Here is a 16888-nt window from a genome sequence, read left to right as displayed (position 1 = left end):
CTACACTCTTCTTTCCAAATCTTAGTACTGCCTGGATTTCTCTTTAAGTACTCTTTCCAAAAGTGTATGTGTGTCTTTTTTGTAGAAAATCAGGTGAAGCCTCAAATGAGAATGTGTTTACTTTGTCCTAACATTACAATAACTGTTTATTAGGACCTAAAATTCTAGGTTTGAAGTTCTTTTCACATTCAATTCCAGTTTCTTGAGATGGTCATAAGTAATGATTTCTACCATATCATCCTCAAAGGTTCTTTTGCATGTGGGCTCCCAACCAGTCTGGTGACTCAATCTTCCACAGGTAAAGGTGATCAAATCTCTAGGCAGGTCTGAAAAAAGTGTCATCTTCAGAAAACCTGTTCTCTCATACACATTGTTACTATAATTATAAATTGGTTTAACTCTTTTGAAGGGTAATCTAGCCAGATAAATCAAACATTTTAAAATACATATACATATACCCTTATCCAACAATTTAGCTTCAAGGCATGCACATGAATAACTGAATAATGCTCAAACAGGTACACATAAGGAAACTCCTCACAGCACTAAGAAAGGAAAAAATAATCTAATCTCCAAACATAGTTAAAAGTATATACTGAGATGTACAGATTTATTCACAGGGAAACCTTTGATACTTAAGATTTTTCTTTTAAAAAAGAAAGACTACATTATTTTGTGTATCTGAAAAACAAAAGGCTATTCTCTAAAAATATTAACAGCGGTTTTTCTCTAGATGAATAGTATTTCATTCCTTCTTTTTGCTCTTCTATAACTTACTGTATCTCCACCATGAACATCTTTGCCTTTATTAATAATTTTAATAATTTCTCCACGCAAGTCAGTTTGTATGGTCACTTTATACTTCAACTGTACTATTCTTTTAATCCACACCCCTTCAAATCTGCTTGAACACAAACTCCTTATTTATCTTTATATGCCTCCAATGATATGATCATACTCAATACACATAAATCATGAGCACTTATATCATGATATGTTAAGATTGCATCTCTGGGATAAAATATGACTGCCTTCCATCTCAAATATTTTAAAAAATAACAAAGTAAAATGCATTACTTAAATTACAGAGAGCAAAATGATAAATATGGTAACTTTCAACTTTTTAGCAAAAGTCAAGTTTTTTTGAAGCCCAATATATACAAAAGATAAAAATAGAGGTGAGTCCTGTCCATTCATAATCTTCTTCCTTGCTTCTCAGTCTGCTGAAAGTATGAAATCTACTTAATATATCCTGCTGACTCTAAAAGGCCATATTAGAGCTGGAAGAGAAAAACACTCATTCAATCTAACATACATACATACATACATACATTTATTTATTTATTTATTGAGGGGAGTTTTGTATCTATAAATTATAATCACTAGTACACCTGTAATTCTTTATATTATAGCATGTCTAACTAAAGAATAAGCAAACACAGCATAGGTCAGTGGAAAAGAAATCACAGTACTTCTCAGTGTAATTTGTAAAAGGGGGGAAAAGTCTTGGACCCACTTCTTGGAAATAAATATTGAGTAACCACAAACATTCAGCCATTTTCCAGTTGTTCGGGAAGGTTCGTGCATGGTCCCACGCAGTGCATTAGAGTTCCTCTTTGAAATAACCCAGCTTTGCCAATGACATTTCTTTTCTCAACTGCATAACTTCCCAAAACATCTGATCAACTACACAGAGAAAAGAGACATATAAATCATAATTCATCATCTTAACTATGTTTAATGCTTCACTGAAAATTGTGGATTAGTTGAAATACCAAATTGGGCATTTCCTAATTGTACTAATACCTAGACAACCCTTTAATAGTTCACACAAACTTTTCTATGTACTGTGGGCATTCTAGTTTTTATTAGTAAATAAGCAATATTCATTATTTTTGTCACAATTACTTGTCAGATACATAAAAGACTATCAAGTTAGCCCAAGGAAAAGCAGACATTTCAGGGTCCTGAGTAAATGTCAATGTTGTTCCATGCATAAGTGAGTATACTCAATGTTCCACTATTCAAATTACTGTCTAGCAAATATGTCTTCTTGCTCTAGTGTACTATATCTTGACCATTTTATTCTTCATTAACACTAATAGAAAGAGAAACAGGAAAAAACAAAGAGAAACTCCAAAAAGCTCAGTAACATTCTTTGTAATAACATGGAAAGGTTTTGTGTATGTCTCAAATTACAAATAAAAATAAATGTAAGGATGATCTGCAATCTATCTATCCTTTGGTACATTCTGTGATCATATTGCATTGATTTATAAGTGGTTCTTAACCAAGGGACTCCCCAACCCCCAAGGTACATTTGGCAATGTCTGGATTCATTTTTTTATTGTCAAATTTGAGGGTTGCTAATGGCATCTAGTGAGTAAAGGCCAAAGATGTTTTTAAATACTCTACAGTGCACAAGACATCCCTTTACAACAAAGAATTACCCAGCTCAAAATGTCAATACAGGTTGAAATCCTTATCTGAAACGTTTGGGATGAAAAGCATCTTGAATTTTGGAATTTTTTTTCCAGATTTTGGAGTAGTTACATATTTATAATAAGATCTTAGATAAGGGATTTCAGTTTAAACATAAAACTCATTTATGTTTCCCATACACCTTATAAAAAAATATGGTGAACATTTAACTTTTTTGCTTAATTTATTAACCAAAAGATGCACTACCATTAATCGCTCTCAAAATACTCCTCTCACTCTGAACATATTTATTCCACTGGTCTTACCACTTCTAGAAGCAGTTCTGGAAGTTCTTTTGTGAGTGTCTTTATATTACAGTTGCTGCCTTGATGCCCTACATCAGTTCAAAATGTTTGTTCCATGGCCATTTGACTTTGAAGAAGAGCCAGAAGTTGCACTGTGCCCAATATTTGTATGAGCCTGTCTTTCTTTTGGATGGCACCAGCATTCACTAAATTTTTACCACACTTCATAAAAACACTTACAAAAGAGAACTTCTAGAACGCTTCAGAAAGTAGCCAGAATGATGGGATAAGTGTATTCAAAGAAAGAAGGAGTCTTTTCAAGGAAATTAATGGTAATGTATCTTTTGCTGTGTTACATTTTTTTAAAATTTAAACATTTACTGTATATTTTGATCACCCCTTGTACATATAGCCTGATATTTTTAAAGTGTGTGCTTTTACTAAACTCACCACATAACTGCAACTCATTACATGAGGTCAAGTACAGAATTTTCCACTTTTAGCACCATGTCAGCACTAAAAAAAGTTTCATATTTTGGATTTGGAGATTAGGGATAGTCAAGCTAAAGCAAAGTTGAGAAACCCTACCTTACATTTAGTTGCCCCAATTCTTTTGCCACAAAACACAGATAATAAAATATTTAAAACTTAAAGTATTTGTTTACTATATACCCACATAGTATATGATATGTACCAAATATAAAATTCAAGAGTGACAGAATCACTCATGGCACATTCTTATTTTAATAAAGTAAACTGTCTTTCAGATATCCCTGTAGATCTTTTAACAAAGACAAAAATATGCTTGACACTTTAACAAAAATCACTTGTTCTCCAATTTAAATCATATTATCTACCAATGTCAGGTAATCAAAAAGATTTCAATTTTAATAAAGTTATAAAATTATTATAAAGCTTAAACACTACTTTTATGTTATACAGGATTTTGAAATTCACCAATAATTAAAGATAGATTTTATCCCTCTTTTTATAAGTATTAAAATTCAATTATATGGGATTTCTAAATAAATGACTTTTAAAAAAACATACCAGAGCTTGAAAGAGGTTAATCTAAATTTTTGACAGGCTAGTTTTCCATAGAATTGAGATTTACTAGTCCATGTAACTTAAAGTTACTAGGAATCTACTAGTTTTTAAGTACAAGAATATTTTCAGTGATTAAAAAAATAAACAAGAAAATCTCCTGTAACTTCAACTATAAAACTGGCATAAACTTGTTCCTAATGTAGTATCTACTATTTCAGTTTTAAAATAATCACTCACATTCAAGGAATACTGCTTTGTAGCTATCAATTCATTTCAGTTTTTATGCCTGATATTAAAGACACTGGTTCTGCTTAAATTAAAAAAATAAAAATAAAGCAAATAAAATGATTAAATGCATTATTTCATTATATGTATTAATTGTATAAATGAATGAATTTCACTGTGACATTTCCATATTTTTAAAGAAGCTATCTATTCCCAAATCATCACACATTTTATTAGAACTATGAAAAATTCAACATAAATGTAGAAACAATGAAGTTTATTTGAGCATTATTATTTGTCCTTACACTTTTTGCTACATCTTCAGATATTTATAAGAAATGAAAACACTTACCATCCTGCTGTTTTACAAGTCCTTGCTGAATATATCGAATGTATGTGAAAAAGTTACATACAGAAGTGATCTAGAACAAAAGTTTAAAAAATGTCATGAGCAGTTGAATGTCTTATACCAAAGCAACCTTTATGAAAACTCATGGCAAATCACTTACCCTAAATCTGCAAAAAGGAGAAATATAATAATAGTTGCTTGAGTCCCCTAGTTTAATTCTGTGTTTACAGGACTTAATCTGGCCAGTGAGAGCACATTTTCTGTAAAATAATAATACAGGGTTTTTTTTTTTAATTAGAAGCCTTATGCCCCTATGCTCTGTACAAAATATCTATTCATCCAGTAAGAACAAATATTTGACAACCTACTAGGAAGTGGGCACTGTTTTGGATGCTTAGCTACAGTGATGAGAAGGAAAAATCCCTGCCCTCTGGTATAAACAATACCGAACACTAACTATGGTTCTAGACATAGAAATTAGATGTTTTCCATAGATGGTTACATGAGTAACCAGCTGAAGGAGAGCACTCAACTTCCCACAGGACTTTAACTTCTCAGAAGAAAAGAACCTAATGGTGACTTAGCTGCAGAATAACAACTTCCAGATGGGGTACCTTCTTTGGTTGGTTGGTTGGTTTACGTGCATTTAATGTGGAACACAGGGAGAAGTAAAAAGAAATAAGCCATCTTATAAACACATTGATCCTAACACTTTATATAAAGAATACATTACATTCATACCATTATTTCTATCTGTATACCACAAAAGCTAAAACTTGGTATGAGGGCTTTCTGGCTGGGATTAGGCTATAAGCCTCTTAAGGACAAGGACTTTATCTTGCACATCTTAAAATGCCTGGCATCATACATATGCCTAGGACACAGCAGACATTTGGCCACTGCTGAATAAGTGATGAGCCACCTGCCACTCTACTGTTCCATGAGATGAAGCTGGCTTGTCTGGTCTTGAAACATTCTATCACCATCATAAGTCAGGAGTTTGGCTGAATACAACTAGTACTCTTTATCAATGAAAAATCAGAACAACTCTCAGTATAATAGAGTGGCTAGTGACAATTTATATGACATTTTAAATTATATAATAAAGAGATAGTATATGAATATAAAATTTCAGCTATACCTACAAGAAATATATGTCACTATATCAAGAAAATACAGAGAATAAATTATTTGGATAATTTGCAAATTATAAACTGCTTCTTACCTTTTCAAAGAGATTCTGACTCATTATTCCTTCATTAGCATGATTCCTTTATTGCTTTATCTGTAACAATATCTATAAGAACTACTAACTTGGAGGGAATAAACTAGGTTTCAATTTAAATTTTCAAAATTATAATTTACTCAAGAGGAAAAAGTAGCATTAAACTGATAAAAATTAATTTATGTTATTCTTCTGGAAATATAAATACACTTGTGCATCTACTGTGTTTTGTAATTTTGAAAGGACTCTACTGAAGTAGTTTTAAGTATACTTTTAAAATAATAACAGTGTTTCTTAAATGATTTCATTTTTTTTTCTTTTTCTTTGAGACAAGGCCTTTCTAGATAGATAGATAGATAGACAGATAGATAGATAGATAGAGTTCGGGCTGGCACTGAACTCACTATGTAGCCCAGGCTGGCCTCGAACTTGCAGTGATCCTGCTGCCTCAGCCTCCAAAGTGCTAGAATTATAGGCATGTGCCACCACACCTGGTTGATCTCATTTCTAAAACCATTTAGAAACAAGTGATGTATTTTTGTTTTGGGTCAGGATTTAATGCTCTCTTCTGAATTCGCTCCAATTTTTTTTACATGCTATATACTATCTTAGCTCTAGTCTCAACACTTTAAATCTTTGCTTGCCATTTTCATGTAAGGTCAACATGTCTAAAGCTAGACCCCTAATCTTTCCACAGCCACAGCTTCTCATAGTAATTTCCAAAGTTATTTCAAATCATTGTTGCAGTCTGCCACCTTTAACACCTTACTCTTTTACTCAGCCCACAACCCCAACTTAATTTTTCTTTCTTGAAATTGTCACATCCTCCCTTCTTTTCCATACATTCACCATCCTTTGAACACTTTGCTTCCTTTATTTCTAGGCCTTCAGTAATACCACATGTTTTTCTTTTGTTTGTTTCTTGTGGTACTGGGGGTGGAACCCAGAGGTGCTCTGCAATTGAGCACCTCAGGGCTTTTTTTTTTTTTTTTTTTTTTTTGAACATGGCACTAAATTTCCCAAGCGGCTTTTGTTTGCTTGTTTGTTTTTGTTTTTTAGTTTTGTTTTGTTTTCTGTGTTTTGACACAGGGTGTTACTATGTAGTTCAGCCTGGCCTTGAACTCTTTATATAGCCAATACTGGCCTTGAACTCATGGTAATTCTCCTGCCTCAGCCTCCTGACTAACTGGGATTACAAGTGAGTACTACCACACCTAGCTTAATTGCCCAGGCTGTTAGAATTTTCATTCCTTAGCCAGGATTTAGCTTAATGGCATTTAGCTTAGCCTCATAAGTGCAGGGCCCTGAGTTCGATCCCTAATACCAAAAAAAAGGGGAAAAAAAAAAAGAATTTTCAATCCTCCTCTGATAGCCTTCCAGGAGCTGGGATATATGCATGAGACAAAGTATCCGGCCAAATTATTCTTCATCCAAATTCCACCCACACTTCAAAAACTCTGATCAAATCTCCCTCCCTCCAAGAAGAGTCCTTGATCACAACTGGAATAGTCTTGTCTTCTTCAAAATTCCTATAGCCCTGAGCCACTTATTGATAGTCACTATCTTTATAACCTAATCCCCAGGAGCTTTGGCCAGGGCTATACTGTAGATTTCATTAAAAAAAAAAAAGACAGTTCCTTCAGTTTTTTCCATATAATATACATTACAGATAGCTTGGATTCTGGCTTCAAACCCAAGCACAATATCCTTAAACTAGTCAGTTATTCTGTAAATCTATCCTATAGAGTATTAATTATTTCATTAAAGTAAATCTACTGTCACTAATATCCCCATTTGTCATCATTTAATATTTGCATACGGGTAATGTGATATCTTTTGCAACAACAAAATTTTAATTTTACAATTAAACTGTCATGTGCGGTTTTAAAATAAGGTATAATGTTGGCCATGAAAGTATAAAAATTGCTGTTATTACATGTGATTCTCCACTTTGGGGTGGCATAGGATTTAAGAACATAAACCCCTTCCAGAACGTTCAGAGGGAACATGCAGGCATGTCACGGGGGTGAGTGTAACACAGGATACACCTCCAGGTGAGGCTCACAAAACAAGTATGTGACCAGTACGCTCCAGTAACATAAACATCAAATTCTGTTGTTTTGCTGAAAATGTATGTAAATTATGAGAAACAGAGAACTGTACTACCACAACGGGCTTTAACTAAAATTTATTTAGTTAATCTCTTCTAGCTTCAAAATAACCCTGATAATAATCAATTGCTTTCTACAAACTTTCTCATTCTTTCCAATCTCCATACTGATCTGCTTCTTAATCACTATGCAGCTTCCTCAAAAGATTTCCAAGTCATTTGCTTTGTTTTTTATCCCCAGGGAATCGAACCCAGGACCTTACGTTTACATGTTGCCAATGAGCTAAATTCCCAGCCCTTCCAAGACATTTGTTTAAACAGAAACCAAGGCCCAATTATTAGGCAAAGCATTTCCTTTGCCCAAGTTGTAGATCCCATTCATTTCAGTCTTTCCTCTTTATAAGACTGGATGAAAAAGCCTGCCCTGCAATGAAATATGGCAGTCTTACCTCTGAGGATTTACAATTTTCCAATTTCTGTCATATATAAAAGATAGAACTGATTATTTACCAAAGACAGAATCCTTTATAATAACTATATGAAAGGTAAGGACTAATGAAGACTTTTTGGCATCAAAACTTTTTGGCAAGCTTGACAAGATCTGGTCTATCTCAGTACCTCCCCAAACTATTTTTTATGGCAACCCTCAGAAAGAAATATTTTTATAGATACCCAGTATGCACAGCTATACACGTATGTAATACAAACAAAAATTCTGTGATGTTTATAATATTTAGCCTACCTGGATTCCTATAATTCATATATTCTTTTTCAATGTTTTGTTTGTTTGTGGTACTGGGGATTGAACTCGGGTCCTTGCAATTGTGAGGCAGGCTCCAGAACCACTGAGCTAAATCCCCAGCCCTCAACATTAAATTTGAAATGCTATATCCCATACTGTCTGGAGGGATATTTGTCTTTGGGCTGCACAGACTCTAAATAGAAATCTGAGAAAAAATTAAAACACATTTAAAACCCTCTCCCCAGAAAAAAGAATCATTAAATAAGAGCAACATAGAAAATTTCAAATCTCATCTTCCACAAGCCACAGAAGTGAAAACCTACTTTGGTCCTCCACATTCAACTGCAGAAGCTTTAACAAGTCGAATAGGCTGTAATCCCACTGGTTCAATGCTTAGAGTATTGTTTTCCACAGCCTCCAGAACAGCTGAAGCCAACTTTAAAAAGAAAGGTAACTGATCACTATTCTTGCAGAAAAATATCAAAACTATATTCAATAGTAAAACTAATTTCATAAATTATTCTCCCAATTTTCACTAACTTGACTTTAGCCAATGAAAAAAATCAGGTAATCTTATATATTTCATAATTCAAATACTGTTATGAAAGGCAGTTCACTCATAGTGAAGTAACTTTTCTCATTAGCTAGAAGAGGATTAAAGGTATTAATTCCAGTTTCTGTCCATCCCTTAGCTACAATTAACATGCATGTAAATACTACCCCCCAAAATGAAAACCCTAATGCTTTATACTGATAAATTATATAATAAATACTAAGTATAGTTATATATTTTCTCAATGTGTACTTATGTATACAGGAGTCTACAAAAAATAGCTAAATTGTAAAATATTAGGTTTCCAGAGTAACACTTAACAATTATCAGATAAGAAAGCAAACTTCTCCAGTCTGATAAGATTAAGACTGGCCTACCAGAAACCTACTGCAGAGCCACCAAAAACAACATATATTCACATATCAAAAGTGTTATAGGCCAGGGATTTAGCTCAGCGGTTCGGTGGCCTGCCTTGCAAGCGCAAGGACCCGAGTTCAATCTCCAGTACCAAAAAAAAAAAAAAAAAAAGTGTTATACTATTCATCTTCAGTTATCCTTATAAGTAATATAACTAAATCCTTAAAAGATTTAACAAAAGATTCTTAGGATTAAATTTCTTAAAACATTAATTGACAGGATATGTGGAGATAAACCTTTCACATGTAAGAACAAACTTGATGAGTTTACACTTCTATAATGCTTTATTTTTTTCTTAAATTTATTGGTACGTTTTAGATATACAATATAATGGCATTCATCATTGGGAATTTGTACCTTTACATGATGTATCTTGGTTCTTATTTTTTTTCCCATTCCCCTGCCCTCCCCCTCCCTTCAACCCTTCCTCCCCTATTCAAAAGATTTTGTTTCCAGTTTTTTCCTTTTCTCATATTTTTTCCTTTCCTCTACCTACCTCCCTTCAACCCTTCCTCCCCTCCCTATTCAAAAGATTTTGTTTCCAGTTTTTTCCTTTTCTCATATTTTTTCCTTTCCTCTACCTCTCCCACTTTCCCTTCTCTTCCCCTTTGGTCCTTTTCTTCCTATTTCACATTATCAATTACACATTTTGACCATCATTTACACTTTCAGTTTCTCACACCAGAGAAACAACTCCAGATATACTTAGCCACCTCATCTTTGACAAAGCAGCCAAACACCCTCACTGAAGGAAAGATAGGCTCTTTAATAAATGGTGCTGGAAAAAATGGGTTTTGACTTGCCAAAGATTAAAACTATACTTATATCTCTCACCATGCATTAAACTAAAATTGAAATATATCAAAGACCTAAATATTAAAACAGAAACACTATGCCTTATATTTTTAAGTGTTTGTATCTACTTAATCTACTTCATTTTTCCTTTTAACGACACTGTGACATATGCAAAGAAGGCATTATTATTCCAATTTTAAAGATGAAGAAACTAAATATGGTTTTTCATCATGTACTGATAAACCCAACAAACATTTTTAAGAACTTCCCTTACAGTGAGCCTGGAACTGTGAGTCTTAACCCTCTTCTCCTCCCCATATGTTTCTATACTTTACTCCAATGCAACATACATTTCAGTGTGAATGAGCCTATGCTCAAATAAAAAAAGCGATTCAATTAACTGAATGTCAACAGTTACAACCCTAATACAGAATGGAGAAAATGGCAAAACACATGACATTTTATAATACAGTGGACTCTTGAATTATGACCAACCTCACATACTAACAATTTGGGTTACAACTGGTGGAATTTTAGCTTTAACTTATGACCAAAGTCTTAAGTTATGACCCAAATGCTGGCCACTTGTGAGGTTATAAACAAAGACCAAAAAGCATATATACGTGTATGTAAATTTCAGTCTGACCTCAGACGCACATGTCTGTGGATGTTACTGCTATCAAAATGGCCCTAAAAAGCTAGAAAAGAAGCTAAAGGAGGAAAAAGGAAAGGTAAAGCAATCACAATTGAAAAAAAAAAGGAAAACTATGGCTAAATATGAGAAAGGCATTCATGTGACTAATTTCACTAATATATTCAGCACCATCTGGACAATAATACAGAGAAAAAATTTGTATAAGAAAGTACTGTTACTAAAGGTGTTACTTAAATTAGTCACAATCAACAGTGTTAGATGAAGTAAAGAGGCTATTATTAGTATGAATAAACAAAAGGCAGATGGCAGGTTATAGCCTGAGTATAGAATTAGTGAAAAAAAAAAGGTAGGGCTATAAATACAGATCTCATAAAGGATAATCCATCAATGAGTGATAATGATGAAACATTTCATACCAGTAAGGAGGGGTTTCACAATTTTAAAGCAAGAATGAGGGTTCATAGCGTAACTAGGCATGGTGAAGCAGTCAGCGCTGATAAAAAAAAGTGCTGAAAATTACAAGCACCATTTTGAAACAATGACATAGAGAACTGGCTTTTGCTCTCATTAAGTTTTCAACTGTGATGAAACTGGCCTTTCCTAGAAAAAAATGCCCAGGGGAACATATATTACTCAGAAAGGGAAAAAAAATGCCAAGCTATAAGCCTATGAAGGATAGGCTAACCTTATTGCTATGTGCCAATAGAAGCAGTGACTTCAAGATAAAGTCTCACTTGGTTTATCACTCTGAGACCCTCTAGTCTGTTCAGAAAACATAAAGGCATGAAGAATAGGCAGCACCATTTATTAAATGGAGATCATGTGGCAAAAGCCTGAGTAACAAGATTACTCTTTCTTGAGTGGAACAGGGAGACTTTGTGTCCTATTGGTTTTTTGTTTGGTTTTTTTGTTTGTTTGTTTTGTTTTTGTACCAGGATTCAAACTCAGGTTCTTGTGCTTGCGAGGCAGGTGCCAGAACCACTGAGCTAAATCCCCAGCCCCTTTCCGTCCTATTGTTAAGAAATATCTAGAGGACAGAGGCTTACCAGTCAAGGCTCTCATCTTGGACAATGCTCCTACTCACGCACAAGATTTGGAAGAATTGGCTAAAGAATTCCCATGACTCTCAGTCAAGTTCCTCCCACCTAATACAACTCCTCTACTGCAGCCTATGGGCCAGAAGGTAATAGCTAACTTTAAGAAGCTATACACCAAGAAACTGTTCCTAAAGTGCTTCAAGCTGCTCTGAGATACAGATTTAACCCTAGAAAAGTCCTGGAAGGAACGTGACAACATTCATTCCTGTGTGGGGTAAACTGAGAAATCCTGGGCCAATGTCTTTCTAAGGATACTGAGATCTGCCTGGACCAAAGTGTGGCCTAAAATTATACAGAAGAGAGAGAAGACTGTGTGGAGGCTGTGAAGAGGAGCCTCACCCTTCAATTGTCCCTGTGGGTGATGACACTGTCACTATAGCAGAGATCATAGCCTTGCAGGTAGACAGTGGTGATGTTGAGAAACTAGTAGAGGAACTTCAGCAACTTCTGGCTGAGGAACAGAGAATGACAGATAAGAAGCTTTCTGAAGAGGCAGGGGAGTATCAACAATCAGTGAAGCAATGTTCTTCTGAAATAAAGGAAATCCTGGACAGAGCTACAAACATTTGTACCGAAACCTCACCCAGACACAGAAAAAGCCAATCATTGCATTCACTTGCTTAATGATAATGTCAGTTCATACTACAGAATAGTGGTTTAAAAAAAAGATAAAAACAGACAACCTTAGATCAGCTTTTAGTTCTCAAAAGGGTGAAATCTAGTGATCCAGAAGCAGGTCCTAGTGGGCTACAGACTCTCCCAAGGAAAGAAAGGACACCAGAGAGCCAGATTCCTGATGTTCTTATAGGAGGGGACTCTCTTTCCAAACAATAACCACCTTCCATTTCATCCTGCCTTCATGCAAGCCAAAGGTGTAACTTGAATGGTAAGTACAGTGTAAAAGTGTTGTTTCTTGTAAACTAGGCATATTTTATGACTTTTTATTGAATACACTAGAAAAATTATTGGTATTTCTGGTAAACTATGCACATTATATAACCCCTTCTTTAGAGGTTAATTAAGGGGTGCTTTGGGAGGTTCAGAATGCATATAGGTATTTCCATTATTTTTTATGGGGAAATAATCTTGACTTAAAACCAATGTGAGTTACAACCAGTCCGCACAAATGAATTGAGTTCATAAGTCAAGGGTCCACTGTATTTGATGTAAGCGCTATTAAAATACCAAACATGTTTTTAAAAAGTACAGAAACAACTGAAATGTGCTCCAATTAAAATGAAAAAAATTACCTCGCTTTTTGAGAAAGTTAAACATGGAAAGATATCTTCCTGATAGATTTTGTCTAAGAAAGGACACGTTCTGTCCATTGTGGGCTCATCTTTCCAAGATCTGAATTCATTATACAGAGATAAATCAGCCTAACAAAAAAAGAAAACATGAAAAAAGTTTTAAGAAGAACAATCATAAAAACACTTTATAAAATCAAACACTTTTTTTTTTGGTGGTACCGGGGATCAAACTCAGGCCCTTGTGTTTGCAAGGCAGGCAGTGGAATCACTGAGCCAAATCCCCAGCCCAACCAAATTCTTTTATAAAATCTAAACACTACTGAAAAGACAACACTCCTCACTTAAAATAATACATTGAACTGTTCCTAATTATAACATGACAGTCATTTTTCTTCTATAAAAAAATGACTCCCAAACCTTGCCCTTTTCATTGTATCCACTATGTCCCCCCAAATTAATGATGAAGCTACTCTTAAGAGAGGCACACACTGAATATAAAATCTGGTGAAGCCTTCCCTGAAAATAATCAAAAAGCAATATGGAGCCAAGTTAATTAAATTTTCAAATAAACTGAGGCTAAACTGTGGAATCTAGTTTGGGGTCAAAATGACAATATTGTGCTATTACCTCATGGCAGTCCCAAAAGAACTTTTAAAATGCTTACTGTATAAACAAGAAAACATTAGTACACTACAGTTTACTAAATTGGCCATTAAACTTTTCGCTTTTTTTCTTTCTTTCTTTTTCTTTTTTGTACTGGGGATTCAACTCTGGACCTTGCGCTTCTGAGGTAGGTGCAGTGCCACTGCACTAAATCCCTAGCCCTAAATTTTTGGCATTTTGATGTCCAGTATTTACTACCCTCTGAATTATCTGTAATACAGCCACAGCTGGCACTTGTCTTCTTAAGCACTTCTCTAATTGTTCCTTCTCTTTTTTCCTTTTCCTCATGATGAATGTTCTCCAATTATTCTTCCCTAAAGATTCTTAGATTCCCTTAGCCTCCCTAGCTCCAAACCATCTGCTGGACTATAATGCTGCAGCCACATTACCCAACCAAACACAGAGTGCTCACTCCTCATGCAGCTGTAAACCTCTGTATCCAGATGTAATGGGCACCCTATGAACAACACACTGACTGCAGCCTGCAACCAGCTTCTGGGCTAGCTTAATCAAAGGTGCATGTAGTTCACACGAAAGTAACAAGAGTCTGAGTGTACCCAAGCTTTCCTACAGATTTTAAGATGTATAATGGCAAATTCAATGAAAATTATTTCATCCCAATTCATAAATTCCTTAAGTCAAAGCTAAAGGCAAAAGGATAAAGAATATTAGCAGATAAATAGTAATATTTTTAAATTCCTTCTTTGTAAAGTTTACTGAAAAAAAAAATGGACATAAATCCCAAAGCAGGTAAATGGAATTCTAAGGAACAACTCTAGTTTAACAGCAGTAATTTAAACCATTTCTTAAAAGCTGTCACTTAAAAAAACTATCATAAGCACTTTATAAACATTTAATCCTCAAAGCTATGCGAGACAGATATGATGATCCTTCTGACAGATAAGTGAGAACTAAGTGAAAGTAACTTTCCCAAGTTTACACTGCAAAAAAGTCCAAATTCAAATCTATGTCGCTTGATCACAAAGCCTCAAAATGCATACTTGTGTCTACACACATGCATGTGTTTTAAATGCTTACAGAAAATCTGTCACTAATATCATGATTAAGTGTCCCATCGTGTTTTCTACAGAAAGACAGAAATACTTTGGTTTCTTTCACATTGTTATATCTATTCTTAGAATTATGTAGGGCAAATGTTTGTGTTTCCTAAGTCTAATAAAACTTTCTGACACTACAAAGCAACTAAATATTAAGATACCTCTGGACAGCAAAAAGTTATTATTTTGAAATTACATGCTGCCTATTCATATCTTAAAGAATTTCAAAATTTAAAAATGAACTTCTTAAATGTTCCATAATAAATTTTTTTTTTTTTTTTGTACCAGGGATCAAACTCAGGACCTTACATTTACAAGGCAAGTGGCGAAACCACTGAGCTAAATCCCTGGCCCAAAACATTTAAATTTTTAAGTGTAAACAATGGGGGATAATACAGTTATATATCTACTGAGAAACTATAGCAAAAATACAAGTTTTAATAAGCAATTAAAAATGCTACTCAAGGGCCAGGGATTTAGCTCAGTGGTGTCGCACCTGCGTGGCAAGCACATGGTCCCAAGTTCCAGCCCAGGTAACACAAAAAAATGCTACTCAAAAAAATCAGAAAGTTTTTCAAAGTTTCTTAAATATTTAGCAGTTATCAATGTCAATTTCAGATTTGTTACAGATTTCACTAAGTACTGAATTTCTCTCTGATTAGCATCTTTCCTATTAACTAAAATGCAATTCAATTATAAGATTCAACTTTGTTTATTTAACAAATTCCTAGATTCCATGCCCAAAATTAACTGAATAAATACAAACAGCTTCTTCAAAATTAATGATGGATTTTAATTCAACAGTATATAAAATACTGCTTTTAAAGAAAAAATGAGGGAATGATGCTTCATGAATTACTGATCAATCTCTTTGGAAATTCTTCCTCATCATATGCAATGACAAAATTTAAGCTATTTTATAATTACATAATTTTTACTCTAAGCTTTCAAAACACAACCTGTTACCTTTATGCCTTCCAAAATGATAAGACTACAATTTCTATTTTTGTTGCTTAATTATCTGAATTAACTCTAGGATTCCCTTAAAATTCTGCTTCTCTCAGAATTTACACAAAAAGCAATACATTAATCTTTAATAAAAATCATTTATTTTCACATATTTCTTATATTCATATTTTATTACAGTACTCTAGCATTTGGACTAACCAAGTTATTAAAGCCACTCACTCTCCTTATATAAGACATGACAGTTTGTTTCCTAAATAAAAAATTGAGATTAAGAAACTTACCAAGTTTCCAGCAGGTACTCCAAGGTCAGGCAGGTAGAGAAGGGAAGTGAAGAATCCCTGAAAGCAGCCAGCTCTAGATAAAGCCTCCCCCATCTTAATATTGCACATTTTGTACTAAAAATTTTGCTGGCAAAAATCACAACTGACACCTCAGTGATGAGAATTAACAAGTACCAACAGAGTCAGAGGGGACAGTCCTTGACGAGTTACCTCTTTGCAGTCTTTTACAATTGGCTGTATCACACTGAGGTCCTGATGACTGCCACTCATAGCACTGCTTGTACTTTTATTTCTTGTATGCCCCCTTTTAAAAGGTGTCTTTCCACCTGGCAGAGGCTCTTGTGTAGGTGACGTTGGAGAACTGGACAATACAAGTGTCTTCAATGCAGCTACTTCAGCTTGAAGAACATCAATCTTGGAAAAAAAATCAACATAGTTAAACATATTAAATAGTTTTATGACAGACCAAACTATATGTTAGCAATTTGGGTAAAACACCTTCAAAGACAGATAATAAATTTAATTGATATTTCCTGTAAACTAATAAAAATGCATCCAAGGTGTTTGATGTTTCCATGTGGTTCAGATTCAGCTACTAGTCATGAAATCAAATGAAATTTTTCTAATTATCAATTTTCTTTTTTTTTCCTCATTGAGTTTATTGGTACATTTTAGGGATACAGTACAGTTACATCCATTATTGGGATCTTGTACCTTTACATGACA

General features: G+C 34.2%; 1 protein-coding gene across 4 annotated transcripts in view; it reads right to left on the bottom strand.

Moving 5' to 3' along the window:
- Positions 1–1493: 1493 nt before the first annotated feature.
- Rab3ip (RAB3A interacting protein) overlaps positions 1494–16888 on the bottom strand; it is a 99499-nt gene continuing 84104 nt past the window's right edge. For all 4 annotated transcript variants that reach the window (XM_010644197.3, XM_010644198.3, XM_019210648.2 and 1 more), the window contains exons 6-11: positions 16373–16576; positions 13192–13320; positions 8748–8860; positions 4508–4607; positions 4351–4420; positions 1494–1686 (exon numbers count right to left, since the gene is read on the bottom strand). In XM_010644197.3, coding sequence (XP_010642499.1) covers positions 1604–1686; positions 4351–4420; positions 4508–4607; positions 8748–8860; positions 13192–13320; positions 16373–16576 — 699 coding nt within the window. In that variant the 3' untranslated portion in view covers positions 1494–1603. The remainder of the gene's footprint in view (positions 1687–4350; positions 4421–4507; positions 4608–8747; positions 8861–13191; positions 13321–16372; positions 16577–16888) is intronic.

This window comes from Fukomys damarensis, unplaced genomic scaffold, assembly GCF_012274545.1.
Source record: "Fukomys damarensis isolate Sample0158 unplaced genomic scaffold, DMR_v1.0_HiC HiC_scaffold_15, whole genome shotgun sequence".
NCBI lineage: Eukaryota > Metazoa > Chordata > Mammalia > Rodentia > Bathyergidae > Fukomys > Fukomys damarensis.
This window is presented reverse-complemented; position numbering and strand designations above follow the sequence as displayed.